The sequence below is a fragment of the Canis lupus genome, chromosome 3 (genome assembly GCF_011100685.1).
Source record: "Canis lupus familiaris isolate Mischka breed German Shepherd chromosome 3, alternate assembly UU_Cfam_GSD_1.0, whole genome shotgun sequence".
In the NCBI taxonomy this organism is placed as follows: domain Eukaryota; kingdom Metazoa; phylum Chordata; class Mammalia; order Carnivora; family Canidae; genus Canis; species Canis lupus.
Genome location: NC_049224.1, coordinates 85,900,215 through 85,916,088, shown reverse-complemented (window position 1 = coordinate 85,916,088; position 15,874 = coordinate 85,900,215). Strand labels below are relative to the sequence as shown.

The 15,874-nt window shown below is 44.8% G+C and overlaps 1 protein-coding gene and 1 long non-coding RNA gene across 4 annotated transcripts in view; one reads left to right on the top strand and one right to left on the bottom strand.

Annotated features, from left to right (window-relative positions):
• The window catches only part of CCDC149 (coiled-coil domain containing 149), a 102,659-nt gene that overhangs the window by 58,897 nt on the left and 27,888 nt on the right, over positions 1-15,874 (bottom strand). For both annotated transcript variants that reach the window (XM_038533561.1, XM_038533562.1), the window contains exons 2-3: positions 9,907-10,068; positions 7,659-7,697 (exon numbers count right to left, since the gene is read on the bottom strand). In XM_038533561.1, coding sequence (XP_038389489.1) covers positions 7,659-7,697; positions 9,907-10,068 — 201 coding nt within the window. The remainder of the gene's footprint in view (positions 1-7,658; positions 7,698-9,906; positions 10,069-15,874) is intronic.
• LOC111095318 lies at positions 914-15,844 on the top strand. 2 transcript variants are annotated; one of them, XR_005357374.1, is made up of 6 exons: positions 976-1,022; positions 2,764-2,832; positions 3,047-3,197; positions 13,948-14,093; positions 14,646-14,821; positions 15,654-15,844. It is a non-coding gene; the product is annotated as an uncharacterized LOC111095318 (long non-coding RNA). The 2 variants fall into 2 exon arrangements; XR_005357373.1 differs by lacking the exon at positions 2,764-2,832 and having other exon boundaries at positions 914-1,022.

Below are 15,874 nucleotides of genomic sequence, written 5' to 3'. Positions count from 1 at the left end.
AGATTTGGGCGGGGGGTGGGGGGATGCTGGATTTTCTTCCCTGTTTCCCTGATGGAACAGGAAAGTCATGCTGTTCAAAGAGCCACAAAAAGAAACATCTCAAGGCACCTGAGATCTTTGTAGGAAGTTTTAGGTTGTGAGCACCATGCCCAGGATGCATGTACAAAGTTGCTCTGATTCACAGTCACTGGGGATGAAAATAAGGTTGACCAGGAAGACTTTTCCACTGAAGTAAAAAGGCTCCCTCCCATCCCACAAAGGGCCACTCTATGCTCTGATTTCTCCAGGGCCAGCCTTCTGGCACATGTCACCATCTAAATAAACCATCACTCTTTAAGGGAACAAAGCAAAGGCTCCCTCTTCAACCAGGAGCAATACCTCCCGTGATGCATCGGCTTGAAATCAAAATGGGAGAAGACAACCCTGGGTTTGATTGTTTATTCAGGGAGGACTTTGAATGGGGAGAATGGGCTTCTGTGACCCCAAAGAATCCCATCTTCTAAGAACATGAACCCAAGATAATTTCAATTCCCTTTGTCTCCCTTGGAGGAACTGCTTGTTTAACAAAGAAAAAAAAATATTTAAAGGGTTGTTTGAGATCTTCCGGTGAGGTCTCGCTGCAGCACAAAGAGGTGCTCTGTGTACAGGTCTGCCTAGAGTATCAAGAAGACATCTTCATTTCAATATCCCATGAGAAGTTATTAATGCATCGCTGTTGTCATGATCTCTTCACAGCTTCCTTAACGGATGATTTGCCATTGGAAACTGAGTTGTTTTAAAAGGGATCCTAAGTTCTAAAAGAAAGCCTTGACAGCTGTATTTCTACAACTACAAACATGAAAGCTCTGGTCTGTCCTCAGAGGAGGAGACAAAAGAGGCAGGAAAATATTTATGACCAAACAGTTGGTTGCCACGGGAAAGAACACCGGCTTACCAGGTGAAGATGCCAAGCTCTTTCTGGTTCTCCACCACTTCTAAGCACTTCAAAGCACATAATTTCCAGACTTCCAAAATGGGTTAGGGTAAGTGTTGATTATGCTCCGCACCCCCCAACTCAGCTTAAGAGTCAAATATAGAACAAAAAAAACCTGAACGAGAACATTCAACTACAAGTCAGCAGATCTGGAGTTTTAGGTCTGCTCTGTTAACTCGCTGTGTGATCTTGGACAAGTCATAGGAAAAAAAAAAAAAAAAAAGGAACTAGCCAACATTCACTGAGCACTCAGCAAGTACCAGGCAATGAGTATGATAAGCATTATCATCCCAATTCCTTGGAGGAACTTTATAATTATGTCTCGTTATTATGTTTGTTTTGGAGAAGAGGAATTTGAGTCTAAGAAAGGTTAGGCAGCTTGCCTGAGACCACCCACCAGGAAGTGGAGGGTTAAGTTCACATCCGTACTACTGAGGGCCCAGAACCCCGGCTCTTCCCACCTACTGCTACCCAAGACGTTGCCTTGCAACTTTGTGGAAGACCTAATTTGCCAGGTCAGGAGACAGCTGGGAGATCACATTTGTACGTATGTGCATGGATACGTGGTCTCTGAAAAGCACAAAGCCACTACCAAGGCTGAGAAATGTGGTATGTATTGCTTCTACCTACATCTGAGAAGAACCTTCAACTACATTTATGGTCAGCTCAAGCTCCTATGACAAAACACCATAGTCTGGGTGGCTTATCCACCACAGAAAATGATTTTTCAGAGTTCCACAGGCTGATAATGTGCGACCAGAGTGCCAGGCTCCCATGAGAGCCCTCTTCGGCGGGGACTCCTTGGTGTATCCTCAGAGGGCGGAGAGCAGAGCACAGAAAGCAAGGCCTCTCGTGCCTCTTGGAAGGACACTAATCCCATTCATGGCAGCTGCACTTCATGACCTCATCTCAGCTTAACTACCTTGCAGCGGCCCCGCTTTCTAATACCATCACCCCCTGGAGAGTAGAGTTTCAATATATGAATGTTGAGGGGACACAAACGTCCCGTCCATAAACAGAGTGATCACAGCAATCTCTCCCTCTGAGTTGGGAAATGAACAGGGGAAGAGTGTAGTAGGTAGAGACCACAGAGATTCCTCCTTCCTGATCAAGAAACAAGGCTGATGGGCAACGAGATGCTCCATGTGGCATCTTCTCCAATACGTAGATCTTTCAACCTCCATGTCCTGTCTGTTAACCTGACAGCTCTGGTTCTGGTGCCTTCTGCATATATAAGGAGCACTTGCTTTGTAGCTGGAAGGATAAATACTTTACCCATTGTTTGCCTTTGGGATAAATATGTAATGTCATATAGGAGACACTAGGTCGGGGTGCATGCTTCTATCCCCTTCCTGCTAGATGGAAGAGTTAAGAAAATCATTGTGCCTCTCCCTACCACTCCTGTCACGTGTGTGCCAAGCTATCTGCTTCTGGCTAAATGGAAAGTTTCATTGCTGGGATCCCTGGATGGCGCAGCGGTTTGGCGCCTGCCTTTGGCCTGGGGCACGATCCTGGAGACCCGGGATCGAATCCCACGTCGGGCTCCCTGCATGGAGCCTGCTTCTCCCTCTGCCTGTGTCTCTGCCTCTCTGTCTCTCTCTGTGTGACTATCATGAATAAATAAATAAAATCTTTAAAAAAAAAAAAAGAAAGTTTCATTGCAAAAATAATAATAATAAAAATAAATAAAAATTTAAAAAATTAAAAATAAATAAAAAATTTTAAAAAAGGAAGTTTCATTGCAACCAGCACCTAAACACTTACTGCTGCATTTTCTTCCCCACACCAAGCTGATGAAGAAGGCATCTTAACATCCACTCCCCACAAACCAGTCACACGCCTCCAAAACTAAATCGAAGGTAAAAAAACATTTAAAAAACATATTTTCAATGGGTAAAACTCTTCATTTTTCCAAATCCTGGAACTACCTTTTCCCCACTATTTATCAAGACTTCTCTTCCATTACAAGCCAGAGTTCTCTCCCTTGCTTCAGGCTGTATTTTTCTCTCCATAGCACCAATTGCTATTAACATCTGATATATTTTAATTCTTTTGTTTATTGTTTATTCATAGCATCTCTGCCAGAATTAAGGTGTGTGGCTATATTATTTATCATCCAGACCAAGAGATTTTGGAGAGTGAAAAAAAGCACTAATACAAATGATGCCAGGACGAAACGGACACGTTCCTGGGGAAACGAAGGTGTGGTCACCCTAACTACAATGTAAGTTACATAAGCTCGGGGACTTGGGTCTGACTTTTCTCCCCCAGTGTCCCCACTGTCTAAATTAGCACAAGACACCCATGGGATGCTCCATAAATAAGTACTGAGTCATGATGGCTCCAAGCATAAGCTCTCAGTGGACTGCAGGGGTTCAAACTCTGCCTCTGACATCAATGAATTACGTCATTTCCCTGCGGTAATTTCCTTGACCACCATATGCTTCAATTTCCTCATCTGTCAGATGGTGACACTAATGAGAGCGCCCACCTCATATGCCTGTGAGAACTAACTGAGCTTATCAACAGTGCAATCCTGAGCACAGGGTCCACACCCTTCAAGAGAGGGCACTCCAAAATGTTGGCTACCACCATGACTGTTGGCCATTCCAAGACTGTCTTTTTTTTTTTTTTAAGATTTTATTTATTTATTCATGAGAGAGAGAGAGAGAGAGGCAGAGACACAGACAGAGAGAGAAGCAGGCTCCATGCATGGAGTCCAATGTGGGACCTGATCCTGGAGTTCTGAAATGCAGCTTGAGCATGGAGCCATCCAGATCCAGTAGGCAGGACGGGCTGCCCACCCACAACAGGACCTAAGACAGCCGCTGCTGCCATGCTCAGTGCTGGCTCCAGCCAACCACCCTGTTCCACACGCGCCCTGGCCCCACGGCTTTGCACGGAGGTGACCGCACATGTTCTGTTCAAGTGCGTCTGAGAGCCTACTGCGGGGGAAAGTCCCCATGAATAGAAGGTGACAATAACAACCACCGTCCCCACCAGAAGACCCTTGAGTCCCACTGTTGACGTCCAGAGAAAGAGCGGGGAAGCATAGTGTGGATTGCATTAAGTACATGCGGAAAATCAAGAACTGATATTTTTCTCTGTTCAAACAGCTTTTTTTAATTTGCTATGGTGTTTATAACAAAAGGCAGGTGCTCAACCACTGAGCCACCCGGGTGTCCCCATTCCAAGACTGTCTTAAGAAGGCGCACAGAGCAAATGGTTATGACACTGCCTACCCAGCACCCCTTAACATGACAACAGTAGAAGCCTCCTTGTGTCCATAGGATTTCCTGGCTGCTCTTGGCTGATCCTGAGATCGGCCCCCTGGCCTGAGGCTGGCCTAGGGGAGCTCTCTCCCCAAACTGAGGAGCAACATTTTTCCCTAGAGATCAAAGATGTGGAGTCTGTGGTCCTCATGCAATCGACAGTCACATTGCCCAATCTACAGAAAAGGCAGGTCTACAAAAAGAAATGATGGCTGCTGAGGGCAGAGGAGGGAGCCGGGGTACTTGAGGCCTGGCTGCATTTCTGCCTCTCTGATGGCTCAACCAATCCCTCTGAGGTCCTATGAGCCAGGAATCTCCTCTGTGGCCCCAGCTACTTTAACCTGCCAAATGTAAATTAAAAGGTCCTGACAAGGGCAGTGGTAGAGAGATTCATCACACTAATATACAACTGACTTAAAATAATTTTTTAAAGGGATGAGGAGGAGAAGGAGAGGATGATAAATACTTATTGGTGCTCACCCTTTGCCAGGCACCATGGGGAGACTCTGCTTGTACCACTATGTTGTGGGTACCATATTCATTCCCATTTTATGGACGAGACAGCCAAGACTCAGATATCCAAAGAAACCTTCCCAAGGTCACACAATTAGTTTACTGGATGTCCCTGCTGGCTTCCTAGCAGCACTTCTATCCTAGGTGATTAATCTAAGCCAATTAACAGATGGTAGTCTCCTGGTGAATGTTAACAGACCAGGATTGGGAGCATGTCCTACACTAGCCCAATTAGACTGGAGAGAAAGACTTCTATCCCATGGCTCGGGTGTTTGCTTCTCCTGCTTAGGAGAACCAGCCTCAGAAGAAAGCTAAGCTCCTTCTTCTAAGAAAAGAAGAAGAAAGAGAAAGCAGAAGAGTTCTCTTTCTCTTGAAGGGAGAAAGCTGATGTTAAAATTAGCACAGTGGAAGAGCAATCATAAAATACAGGTTGTCCTGTTCAATTTGAATTAGAGATAAACAATTAATAATGTTTTGACATAAATCTGTCAAATATTGCATGTGTCATACTTTTTTTTTAGAAGTAGGCTGCACACCCAGCATAGAGCCCAGCATGGGGCTTGAACTCAGAACCCTGACATCATGACCTAAGTTGAGATCAAAAGTCAGGTGCTTAACTAACTGAGCCACCCAGGTGCACCAAGGGCCATACTTCAATACTAAAAAAAATTACTGTCTATCTGAAATTCAGATTTCTCAAGTGTCCTGTATTTTTTTTAAAGATTTGTTTATTTGAGAGAGAGTGAGCACACATGTGCATGCACACAAGCACAGGGGTTCAGCGAGGAGTCCAAACGCCAGGCTCCATCTCATGACCCTGAGATCATGACCTGACCCAAAACCAAGAGTCAGACGCTTGACCAACTGCACCTGCCAGGCACCTCACAGGTGTCCTGTATTTTTATTTGCTAAGTGTGGCATGGTGGAGAGAAGGGGTATACACAATGAAGAAGTAGTACACACTACCTCTGAGCTTCTGGTTATGCAAGGTCATTGATTTCTTTACTGTTTAAGCCCTTGAGAATTTCTGTCATTTGTACCCCAACGCATCCTATCTCATGCAAGTCAGAGGTTCCAACCCAAAGGGGAAGGACACAGAGCCAAAGGCACACCACTGTACAACTCCTAAGGGGACAGAAACTAAACGCCATATTCAAATCTAAAAAGCTAGTGCTTAGGACACTTTTTTAGGAAACTTGTTTTTTTCAGAGCTATACAAATGCAGCTTAACAGACTTACTGGAATTCTTCAGATTCTCTTCAGTCAATGTAAATTTTTTATTATAAAGTCATGGAATGTGAATTCACTTAAACTGTAAAACCCCTTCATGAATACTAACAAACTCTAAAATCTCGACAAAGATGACTGTTCATAGCCACCAAAAACACAAAACATCTAGCAATTCCAGATTAAGAATGCCAATTTTTAGACACTCATATTTCCTTGTCATTTTGTTAAAAAAAAAAAAAAAACGATTAGCTCCATAGCAAAATTTGACTTTAGAGCAAACCTGGGGCATTATAAAATAATCAAATAAAATAGGAAGTGAGTATAGGAATGAACAGAACTGAATAACCAAATGGGTAACCATAGGACTAAGATGTGTTTCAGGGTAAAAGTCCTGTGTGTGTGTGTGTGTGTGTGTGTGTGTGTGTGTGTGTCTTGGGCATATTATTTACTTAGCGTCAAAAAATCTCAAGGAAATGAACCCAACAAGTTTACATGTGATGTCAGGTATATCATCAATGAACAAGAACAATATGTTGAGTTAGCCATTATTGTTACGAAAAGACAAAACAATCCCTGTATCTTTATTTGCATCTACCAGTTTCAAAGCCCTGCTCTTGGGCAGAGGCTTCTCCGTAACGTGGAACACAGAGCATTAACATCACCGTCATCTAGGCTCCCTTCGAGCCCATAAAAAGCCACAATTCAGGGCATGTCAGTAGAGAACTACTGTGAGGTTGAGAAAGGTCTAACAAAGATATCTTTGGAAAACAACAAGATATATATGTGTGTATGCAACTGGATTAAAAGAAATGTGATTTGTGATATTCCTGAACATAACATGTTATGAAAATCTAAACTGGCTATTAATCTATACATTTTACAAAAATCCAACCAAAATACCAACCGCTTGGTTGGTTTGTTTTGGTGGGATCGGAGAAAGCTTGCTAAAATGTTTGCAAGTTTTATCTGGAAAAAGTAACAAATAAGAAACATGTGAAAAACAAGAGCAAAGGGAAAGAGACTAGCCCAAACAGATGTCACAAGTATTGTAAAGCCAAATCATTAGAATAACGTGGTACGACCCCAGGGTTACACAGGAAGCTCCAAGGAACAGAACAGAAAGTTCAGAAAAAGATCCACAAACATATAAGGATTTGTTCAACGACATATGTAAGTATCCAAAAATCTGTGGGGGAGAAAAAGTGGATTCATCAATAAAAAATATAAAATGTTGGCTACCACCTAGGAAGAAAGAACATAAATGGCTTGTGAGTTTTGCTGGTAAGATGGCTCTTAAGGCCTGAAGTAGTAGAAGCAAATGGGAGAACAGAATCCATCCCAGGACAGAATGCTAACAGGTGACAGCCCTAAGCCCTCAACTCCCCCTCCTGACAGGATTCCCAGCAACAAAGGGAATACTGTCAACTGGTGTGCCTCCTTCCCCCTCCCCGTTGGACCTCACTGGGTTTCCTTCCACACCCCCACCCCTACCCCCACCCCCACCGCCAACCCCTCTTCTCAGCCAGCGTTTCTCTACCACCCAATCCCCACTCCGAACACAAAAGGATTCTGGGAAGTTAAGAGAAGTTCTCTACGTATTTTGGATTCCCTGATCCCCCCAGTCATTGTAAGGCATCGAGAGTTAACCAAACTTCAGGAATACGTCTTACCTGTTTCCTCTTTTCAGGGGGAAGTGATGGATCACCATCCTACAAAGGAACAAATGTTACACTTTACTTAAAAAGCAAACAAACAAAAAGATGTACTTAGATTCGAGGAACTGACCCAAACTCTGAAGCAAATTCAGACCCTCCCACTCCTGCCCCCTGCGATCAATAGTGTGGGGAGCCAAAGTCAAATATATACTTTTTAAAATATTAAGTATCAACTGAACCAGTTATGTTGGAAAAACCTCTAAGAAATCAGTTCTAATTAGGACCAAACCCATATACTTTCTAAAACCACAGGAAACAGCTAAATATATGAATAAACTGTACTTATCAAAATTATTTTTGAGCAAAGCCCAAACTGAGATAATACAGTTCACTTGGTTTGAGCTGAATTCCTCTTTTAAATGGTTAGATCCAGGGCACTGGGTGTTATATATGTTGGCAAATTGAATTTAGATAAAATTTTAAAAATAATAATAATAAAATAAAAATAAATAAATAGTTAGATCCAAAGGAATAATAATGGACACACACATGCTTGAATTTTCTCTATGGGCAGAACAGGTAGGGAAGAGGGGATATGATATGCTCAAAATAAAAGAGAATTAACTGAGAACTTCCAGTCCTATCAGACTTTCTGTCCTAAAAGGATTCAATCTTACCCCCTCTTTTGGTGCCACCTGGGAATAAAAAGGGCTCAGGTGAACATTCAAATGCTCCGTAAACGAGTACTCTTCTCTCCAATGCTACCTGTATGTAACCTGTGGAATCTTCTGATCTGTTTCTGCTCCAAAATGAATCAGTGAATCCCATACAGAGAGCTAAACGTTAGCCATCGGGTGAGCACCCCAAAACAGAGATTGCATCTGTGATAGAAAAAAAGTAGAATGGAAAATGGTGCTCATGGGGATCCCTGGGGGGCTCAGCAGTTTAGCATCTGCCTTCGGCCCAGGGCGTGATCCTGGAGACCCGGGATCAAGTCCCGCATCGGGCTCCCTGCAGGGAGCCTGCTTCTCCCTCTGCCTGTGTCTCTGCCTCTCTTTCTCTCTGTGTCTCAAATGAATAAGTAAAATATTAAAAAAGAAAGAAAGAAAAGAAGAAAGAAAGAAAGAAAGAAAGAAAGAAAGAAAGAAAGAAAGAAAGAAAGAAAGAAAGAAAGAAAGAAAAAGAAAGAGAGAGAGAAAGAAAGAAAGAAAGAAAGAAAGAAAGAAAGAAAGAAAGAAAGAAAGAAAGAAAGAAAGAAAGAAAATGGAGCTCAGCAGTGGTACCCTCCGTGTCAGCACAATCTGTATCCTTAAAAATCTTGCCACATGAAAACCGAGAGAATCTAAATGCCTGGGCTAAGGGAAAGGTTAAAGAAACTATGGAAATCTTACTATGCAAATGTTTTTAAAAATGAACTAAATTTGTATGTGTGGCCTAGAGAGATGACCCAGGCAGAGCACCGAGGGCAAAGCAAGTGCTGGAACATTTGGTCCAACAGAACTCCACGATGATGGAAGTGGCCTGTGTCTCACGGTCCAATACGGTGGCCCTCACGGAAACCTTCTATATCCACGTAATCCCACACAGTAGCCACCTGCCACCTGCGGTGATGGGGCCCAGGAAACGTGCTGGGCCTGAAGAACAGAGTTTTTGATTCTACTGAATTGTAATTAATTTGAAATGAAATTTAAATGATCGCATGTGGCTAGCGGCTTCTGGATTAGTGCAGATTTATAATACGGATCTTCTTTAAAAAGCCCCAATGGGGGGTGCCTGGCTGGCCCCGTCGGTGGAGCAAGTGACTCCTGATCTCCATCTAGTCTTACCTGTTTCCTCTTTTCAGGGGGAAAAGTTCTAGCCCCGAGTTCTAGCCCCATCCTGGGTGTAGAGATTACTTAAAAAAAAAAAAAAAAAAAAAAAAAAAAAAAGGATAAAAAACCCCATATAAATAAAGTAACAGGGAGGCACGTACAAACACACGTGTCTGTGTGCGTATTTCGGAGGTGCCAGGGCAGGCAGTCTGGACGCACACACACATCGGCTAGCGCCCGGGACTGGGTTGTGGAGGTAACAGGGGTCACAATTTTCCCTTCCTCACTTCTCCACTTTGGAGCTTTTTGAATGCAATCTTTTTTTTTTTTTTTTAATTGTAATGAAGTGGCATGTTGAGATCCCCACTTTTTTTTTTTTTTATTTCAGTTCCAGGGTAACCCACTTCCGATCTTAATGCGGGCACAAGAATGTCCCGGGACGTAATACTTACGATCAGCTCCCGGTATTTCTTCTTCAGGGACTGGTGGCGCTCTCGAAGCTGATTGGCCATGAGTTTGTACTGGTCCCTTTCTTGCTGGCATGTGTCCAGCTCCTTGGAGAGGATCAGCAGGGCTTCCTTTTTACTCTCCAGCTTTCTTTTGCACACTAGGTACTGCAAAACAAACACGTCCAAGCAGCTGATCAAACACACCCACAGACCTCCGTTTAACACGCACTGTCTTTAACACACCCTGCAGGCCTGCTTTACTTTTGTTGCATTTTTTTTCTTTATTTTTAGAGATCACATATACAGATGTCTGCAGCAGGTATACGACATACAGACTGCTACAGTACACGACATACGCCCCTCACGACAGAACCAAAACCTTGGATGATGGTGAACTTTGGCAAACTGGATAGACAGATAAAATAATTTAACTGACATATAAGCAAAAAAAGCAATTTTTTTTTTTTACATGACACAGATAGCTGGACTCAACTTTTGTTTTAAAAGGATCTGTATATTCGGTAAGATGGGGTAAAATTTTATTAAAATTTAATGAAGTGATATACACAGATTATTCAATACAGATTTTGTAAAAATATCGATAACTCTTGGTCACGTGTTTTTTACGATTTTATTCTTGATGCTTTGCTGTGTTTTCTAAGTTGTCCTGATTAAACCCATATGGCTGTACTATAATAAAGAAATACAAAAAGTGTTATTAGAAATAGCTTCATTGAACTATAAATCACTGCAGTAGATTTTACCTGCCCATTCAGCCCAGCAGACATTTTTCTCACCTGAGAAATGTTTGCTAATTCCACCACGATGTGTGCAACTTCCGTAATTCCAATGCAGGCACCTGCTACCCAACTCTGTGAGCAAAGTATTTTAGCCACACTTCGATTACCCACCAAACAGGTGGGTACCAGGTACCTAGCTGGAACACAAGGTGGGGTGTACCTAGCTGGAACTCTTCCTCAGACACACAGGATTTCTTGGTCCCTCCTTCCCCCGCTTCCCCCCTTCCCCTCACCCCTACCCTGACCATGAACCACCCTCAGCTGATAATCACCCAGCACGTGGGCCAGTGTGAGCCTGACCGGGACTCTTTACTTTTCTTGGATATACTGCACCGTCTGGCGTTATTCACGTATGTGAAATGTGGCATTAAATACCTTTTGAATTTGCCCCGTAAAAGACCAAATTCAGAGCATTCATGAAAACAATTTATAGTTTCATTATACACTCTGACATGAGCACTTTGTCATTATGGACGCTCACACAAAGCAGAGAGAGAATCGGCGCTCCCGTACCATTGGAGTCAATGCTCTTTTATGGACAAAAAGCATTACTCATATATAGTGCTTGCTTGGAACTGACTTTGTTAAGTTCAATTTCAAATAAATGAAAGGGGAAAAAGAGTTTTGTGCATTAGCACAATTTTTTTTCCTTAAAAAAAAAAAAGTAATTGCTTGGCTTCAAAAACAAAGGGGAAAGAAAAGCCATTCGGAGACAGATTTGAGTTCTAAGAGAGGACGCTTCCACCTTGGGTGAATCTTATTCCCGGCAGTAATGAGGTTGGAATCTTGCCTTAAAATGTCCTGGACTTTTAAGACTTTGACATCGTCTTCGTGGAGGCAAAATGGTTCTGTTGCCACTGTGATTTCTCAGGAGTAAAATCCCCAACGAGTAAATATCAGAGGAGAGTGGCTCAAATATCTCAACTGCAATGTCCTAAGGGAGGTATTGAGATTTCACAGGAAGAAATCCCATTTACACACAATTTAGCAGATCTGCCCTCGCGCCTTTGGTGCTTTGCCCATGATCAGCAGCCTCCGTTGTCACTGCCATTAGTACTGGTGGCACAAAGACGGCCACCTTTGTCCCTTCAATTTTTCAGATCCAACTCTGAGGCCGCAAAGGTACTGTCTTTCAACTTTGGGGAAGAAAATCCTAATTGCACCGAGACATTGTAAGGTGCTCTGGCTGAGATTAGCTGGAAGATCTGGCCCACGAAGGGAAGACTGGCAAAGTGGAAATTCACGTTCCCCGACCCTGAACTGCTTGCTGTCTGTTAGGATCCAGGACAGAAGCTGTTTCTCCCCCAAGACATGGTTCAAACAGGGCCTCGGAAGCCGTGAAGCGCAGTAATAGGACTCGCTTCCCTGGGGCCTAAGGTACGAAGCGAAAGCAGGCACAAAGGGCTCTGCTGAGACCCAGTGGCCTGGGATCTGCAGAGCAGGATCCCTGCAGTCCCTTCAGGGCATGCAAAACAGGACAATTATACCTTCACCCAAGGGTAAGAGAGCAAACACATCCTAGTAGAACCTAAAGCCACGGCAACAACAGGGGGATCCCTAGGAAGCCGCTGCTCTACCGACCACTCTTTCTTCCACGTACTATGGTTTAGAACAGCAAATTGCAAAATTTGCATTCAGTGTCATTTACTTTTGTCAATAGAACAGATCTCAGGCTGGAGCCTCATTTCTGCAAGAGCTCAAAGTGGTGCTGCCCTGGCGAGGGTGGGACGGCTCCCCCGTGGTCCCTCGTGCGGCAGCATCAAGAAGGAACACCGCTCTGTGTCCCCCGGGGATGCTCGTGAAAGTGCAGATTCCTGGCCTCAGCTCAGACCCATTGAGTTGGAATCTCAGGTACTGGCAGGAATCTGCACTGTTCGCACATAGCCCAGGGGGTTCCTACTGCAGCTGCACTTCGAAAACCCAGGCTCGAGAGGCCTCTAGCTTCCCGAGGTCTCCAAAGTTAGAACCCTAACTACTATAGTTAGAGAGGCCAGCAGCGGCCCATGGATCCAGGGCCAGGGCACGGTCTCAGAACCGCCCCGGGGATAGCTGCGCCTCTTTCTGTAGCACAGAGGGGTTCTGACCAAGTACCAGCACGCTACAAGTACAAGCATGGCTACATTATTCTGCACCTGGCCAAAGAGCCTACGTATGTTATTAAAACAATAGAAAACCCTGGGAGAAAAACGAAAAAAAAAAAAGAAAAAGGAAAAAGAAAACCCTGGGAGAGGGTTGTGTGTGCAGGAGCCGAGACCAGGGGATGGGAAGGAATTTCTCGTACTCGTTCTAAAATGGTTATCGTTTACTCCCTGGGATGGCAGCTGTTAAAATGACCCATTTCCTATCCCTCTGATTGGAAACAAACACCAGAAAAACTGGAAGGAACCGGAAGGGAAGGGTCGTGAAGAGCCTCCTTGTTGGCAGCTCTGAACAACTGGCAAGTGCATGGATCCAGCCCCAGCCTCAGGAGGTTCCACAAATGGAACAGAAAGCCAGGCAAACCAACGTGCTGTGCTGGAGACAGTTCAGCTCCTAGAGGAGGAGGATGGGGGAAGTGTAGACGACGGAGGACGTGGACAGTAGAAAATCACCAGGCGGAGCCAGGCGGCCTCCGTCCAGAAGGGGGTCTAGTGAGGAGCTGATGGTGAGCTGCGGTGGCCCTGGAAAGCCACACAACACCAGGAACAGAACAAACACACACCACCTGGAAAATGAGAGGGGTTCCCAGGGTGCCCTGTGACTTGAGGGACCCAGGATTTTAACACCGCCATCTAGTATCCTTGGGGGTAATGGGTGTCCTGGAAAACACAGGGGTGGGTAGGGGCTCCAGTCCAGGAGGTAAGCCTCGCGTCAAGCCCCCAGAAATTGCTTCCTCCGACTTATCTAGGACAGAGCAGCCTTAAGGATTTCCAAAGATCACCCTTGACAGTGGCAATTCCGGAATCCCTGGATAGCAGGGGCCACAGGATGCCACCCGGTGGCAGTGGGTGCTGGGCTGTGCTTGCAATAACAAGCTGATTGATGCCTATGTGGCTGACACTGGCGCCTCTAATATTTCCAGCTTTCCTTTCCTGCCAGGCCCGTGGCAGGCCTGTCCCTCCCCATGCTTTGGAGGAAGGTAGAGCCATGAGACTTGCTTTAGCCCATAAAATGGGCCTGGAGGGGACATGAGGTACTCCCAGGGTGAAAACGCTTAAGAGTCAAGGTAAGAATCGCCACGCCTTCCCCTCCCCCGTTGCAACAGGTGTGGAAGCAGGTGTGGCTACGGAGATGCCCAAGAACCAAACAGCAGAGAGGGTGATGCCAACACAGCAGATGCCTGCCCTGGAGAGTCGTCTGGGTCCACAGCAAAACTGACATGATCCAGAAGTAAAATTTTGTGGTGTTAAGGTACAGGGATTTGGGGAGGGGGGTGTTTGGTACCAGGGCGTAATTTAGCCCGTCCTGACTCATGCAGTCCATATCAAAGAATGTGAGAGGGAGACAGGCGGAGATGATATCTGCCCCTGCTCTCTGCTTCTGCTGAGCCACCACGACAGGAAGATCCACTATCCCCAGTATTATCACCATGACCCAAAAGCACAGTTTTTGTGACAAATACTTTCCACGTGAGAAGGTGGACCTCAGGTGGAAGAGGTCACATAATGTGCCAAGGGGCCGCAGAGTCAGAATCTGAACCCAGACCTCTGGAGAGCCAGCCCCTGGAAGCCCCAATTCCTGAAAAACTAAGCATTCTGTGAAAAAGAAAAGAAAGAAAAAAAAAAATACCAGCATATTCGTGGCATCGGTTGCTACGTTGAGTTGGTATTCCCGGCACAGGGAAGCTAAGGAAGGGTGGTTTTGAATTTGGCTACTTTTTAGACCTGGAAAAAATGAAGGGAAACTTTGATTTCTGCACCCGCTCCCCTCCTAAACTAGGGGACCTGCCTCTTCTTTCCTCAGACGAGGCCGGAAGGAAGAAGAGAAAAACAAAAGACTCTCTCACCTGCGCTCCTTGAGAGGGAGCCAAGTGGAAGCAATAAGGCTTCTCTCCACTTAGAAGAAATGGGATCAACTACCGGGCATCAGAGAACCAGAGGGTTATTTCCTCCAAAGCGGCCGGGCTGGAACTGTTGTCTGTAAGCTGTAGCCGGTCTCAGCTGCCCACTCAACAAATATTTTCTAGGTGCCTCCTCTGGGTGAGGCACAGAGCCAAACACTGGTCTCCCAAAGGGATCAACGGTCCTGCTGATTGTTTGTTTCCTTCTGGAAATTTTATTTTATTTTATTTTTTACATTTTTTAATTTAAATTCAATTTGCCAACATATAGTAGAACACCCAGTGCTCATCCCATATCAAGTGGGCCCTGCTGATTTTGAAAAGGAAAAACATGATACCCGGATAACAAACCTTATTTCCACAATCCCTTGTGGGTTTTTCTGAATCCCTCCCTCCCCCCAGACGTTCTGAAAACCGAAAATGTGTTCATGTCCCACGAGTGACCTCAGCCAATGTGAGGGTGTTTATGGTCTTTCTGCCACCAACCATGAATATTCATACATTTGCTGAAGACAAATCAACGTGTTTGATTTCGATTAAGTCACTCCCCGGGAGTCAGCGGGGGCCGATACCTAATGTACCATATGCTTATGGCATTTCCTCGCAGGGTCCAAGAACTCCTGCATCTGAAATGCCTCTGGGGCCCAAGGATTTTGGACAGGGAACCTGACTTTTACTTGAAAGCCACCCTTGCAAATCTCTACATAGTCCCAGTGACACGTATGGGACTAAAACCCAATCTTCCTCAATCAGTAATTGTCCCAAACCTAAGCATTTTTTAGATTCTGACTTCCTCGTTCTGAGCCAGGAAAAACTAAAAGTACGTTACATGCGGCCCATCTCCAGGCTGCCATAATGTAATGCTATGTGTCTGTTCCCACAGCCTCCTGTTTTCTTTCTTTTTTCCTTAGAATTGGCCTCCAGCGCTGGAACCTCACAGATAACCTCACAGATAAGCGACGTGGCCAACTGCAAAGAACAAGGTTCCTGGCTGCCGTCATTTCCAAGTCTGGGGTCGTGACGCGTTCATCGGTGTAGCGAGATCAATTCACTTGCAACCCTTCATTTTCTTTAAAAAAAATAAAATAAAAAGATGCCAGTAACCCATGCAATTTCACCAAAACTTTTCTTT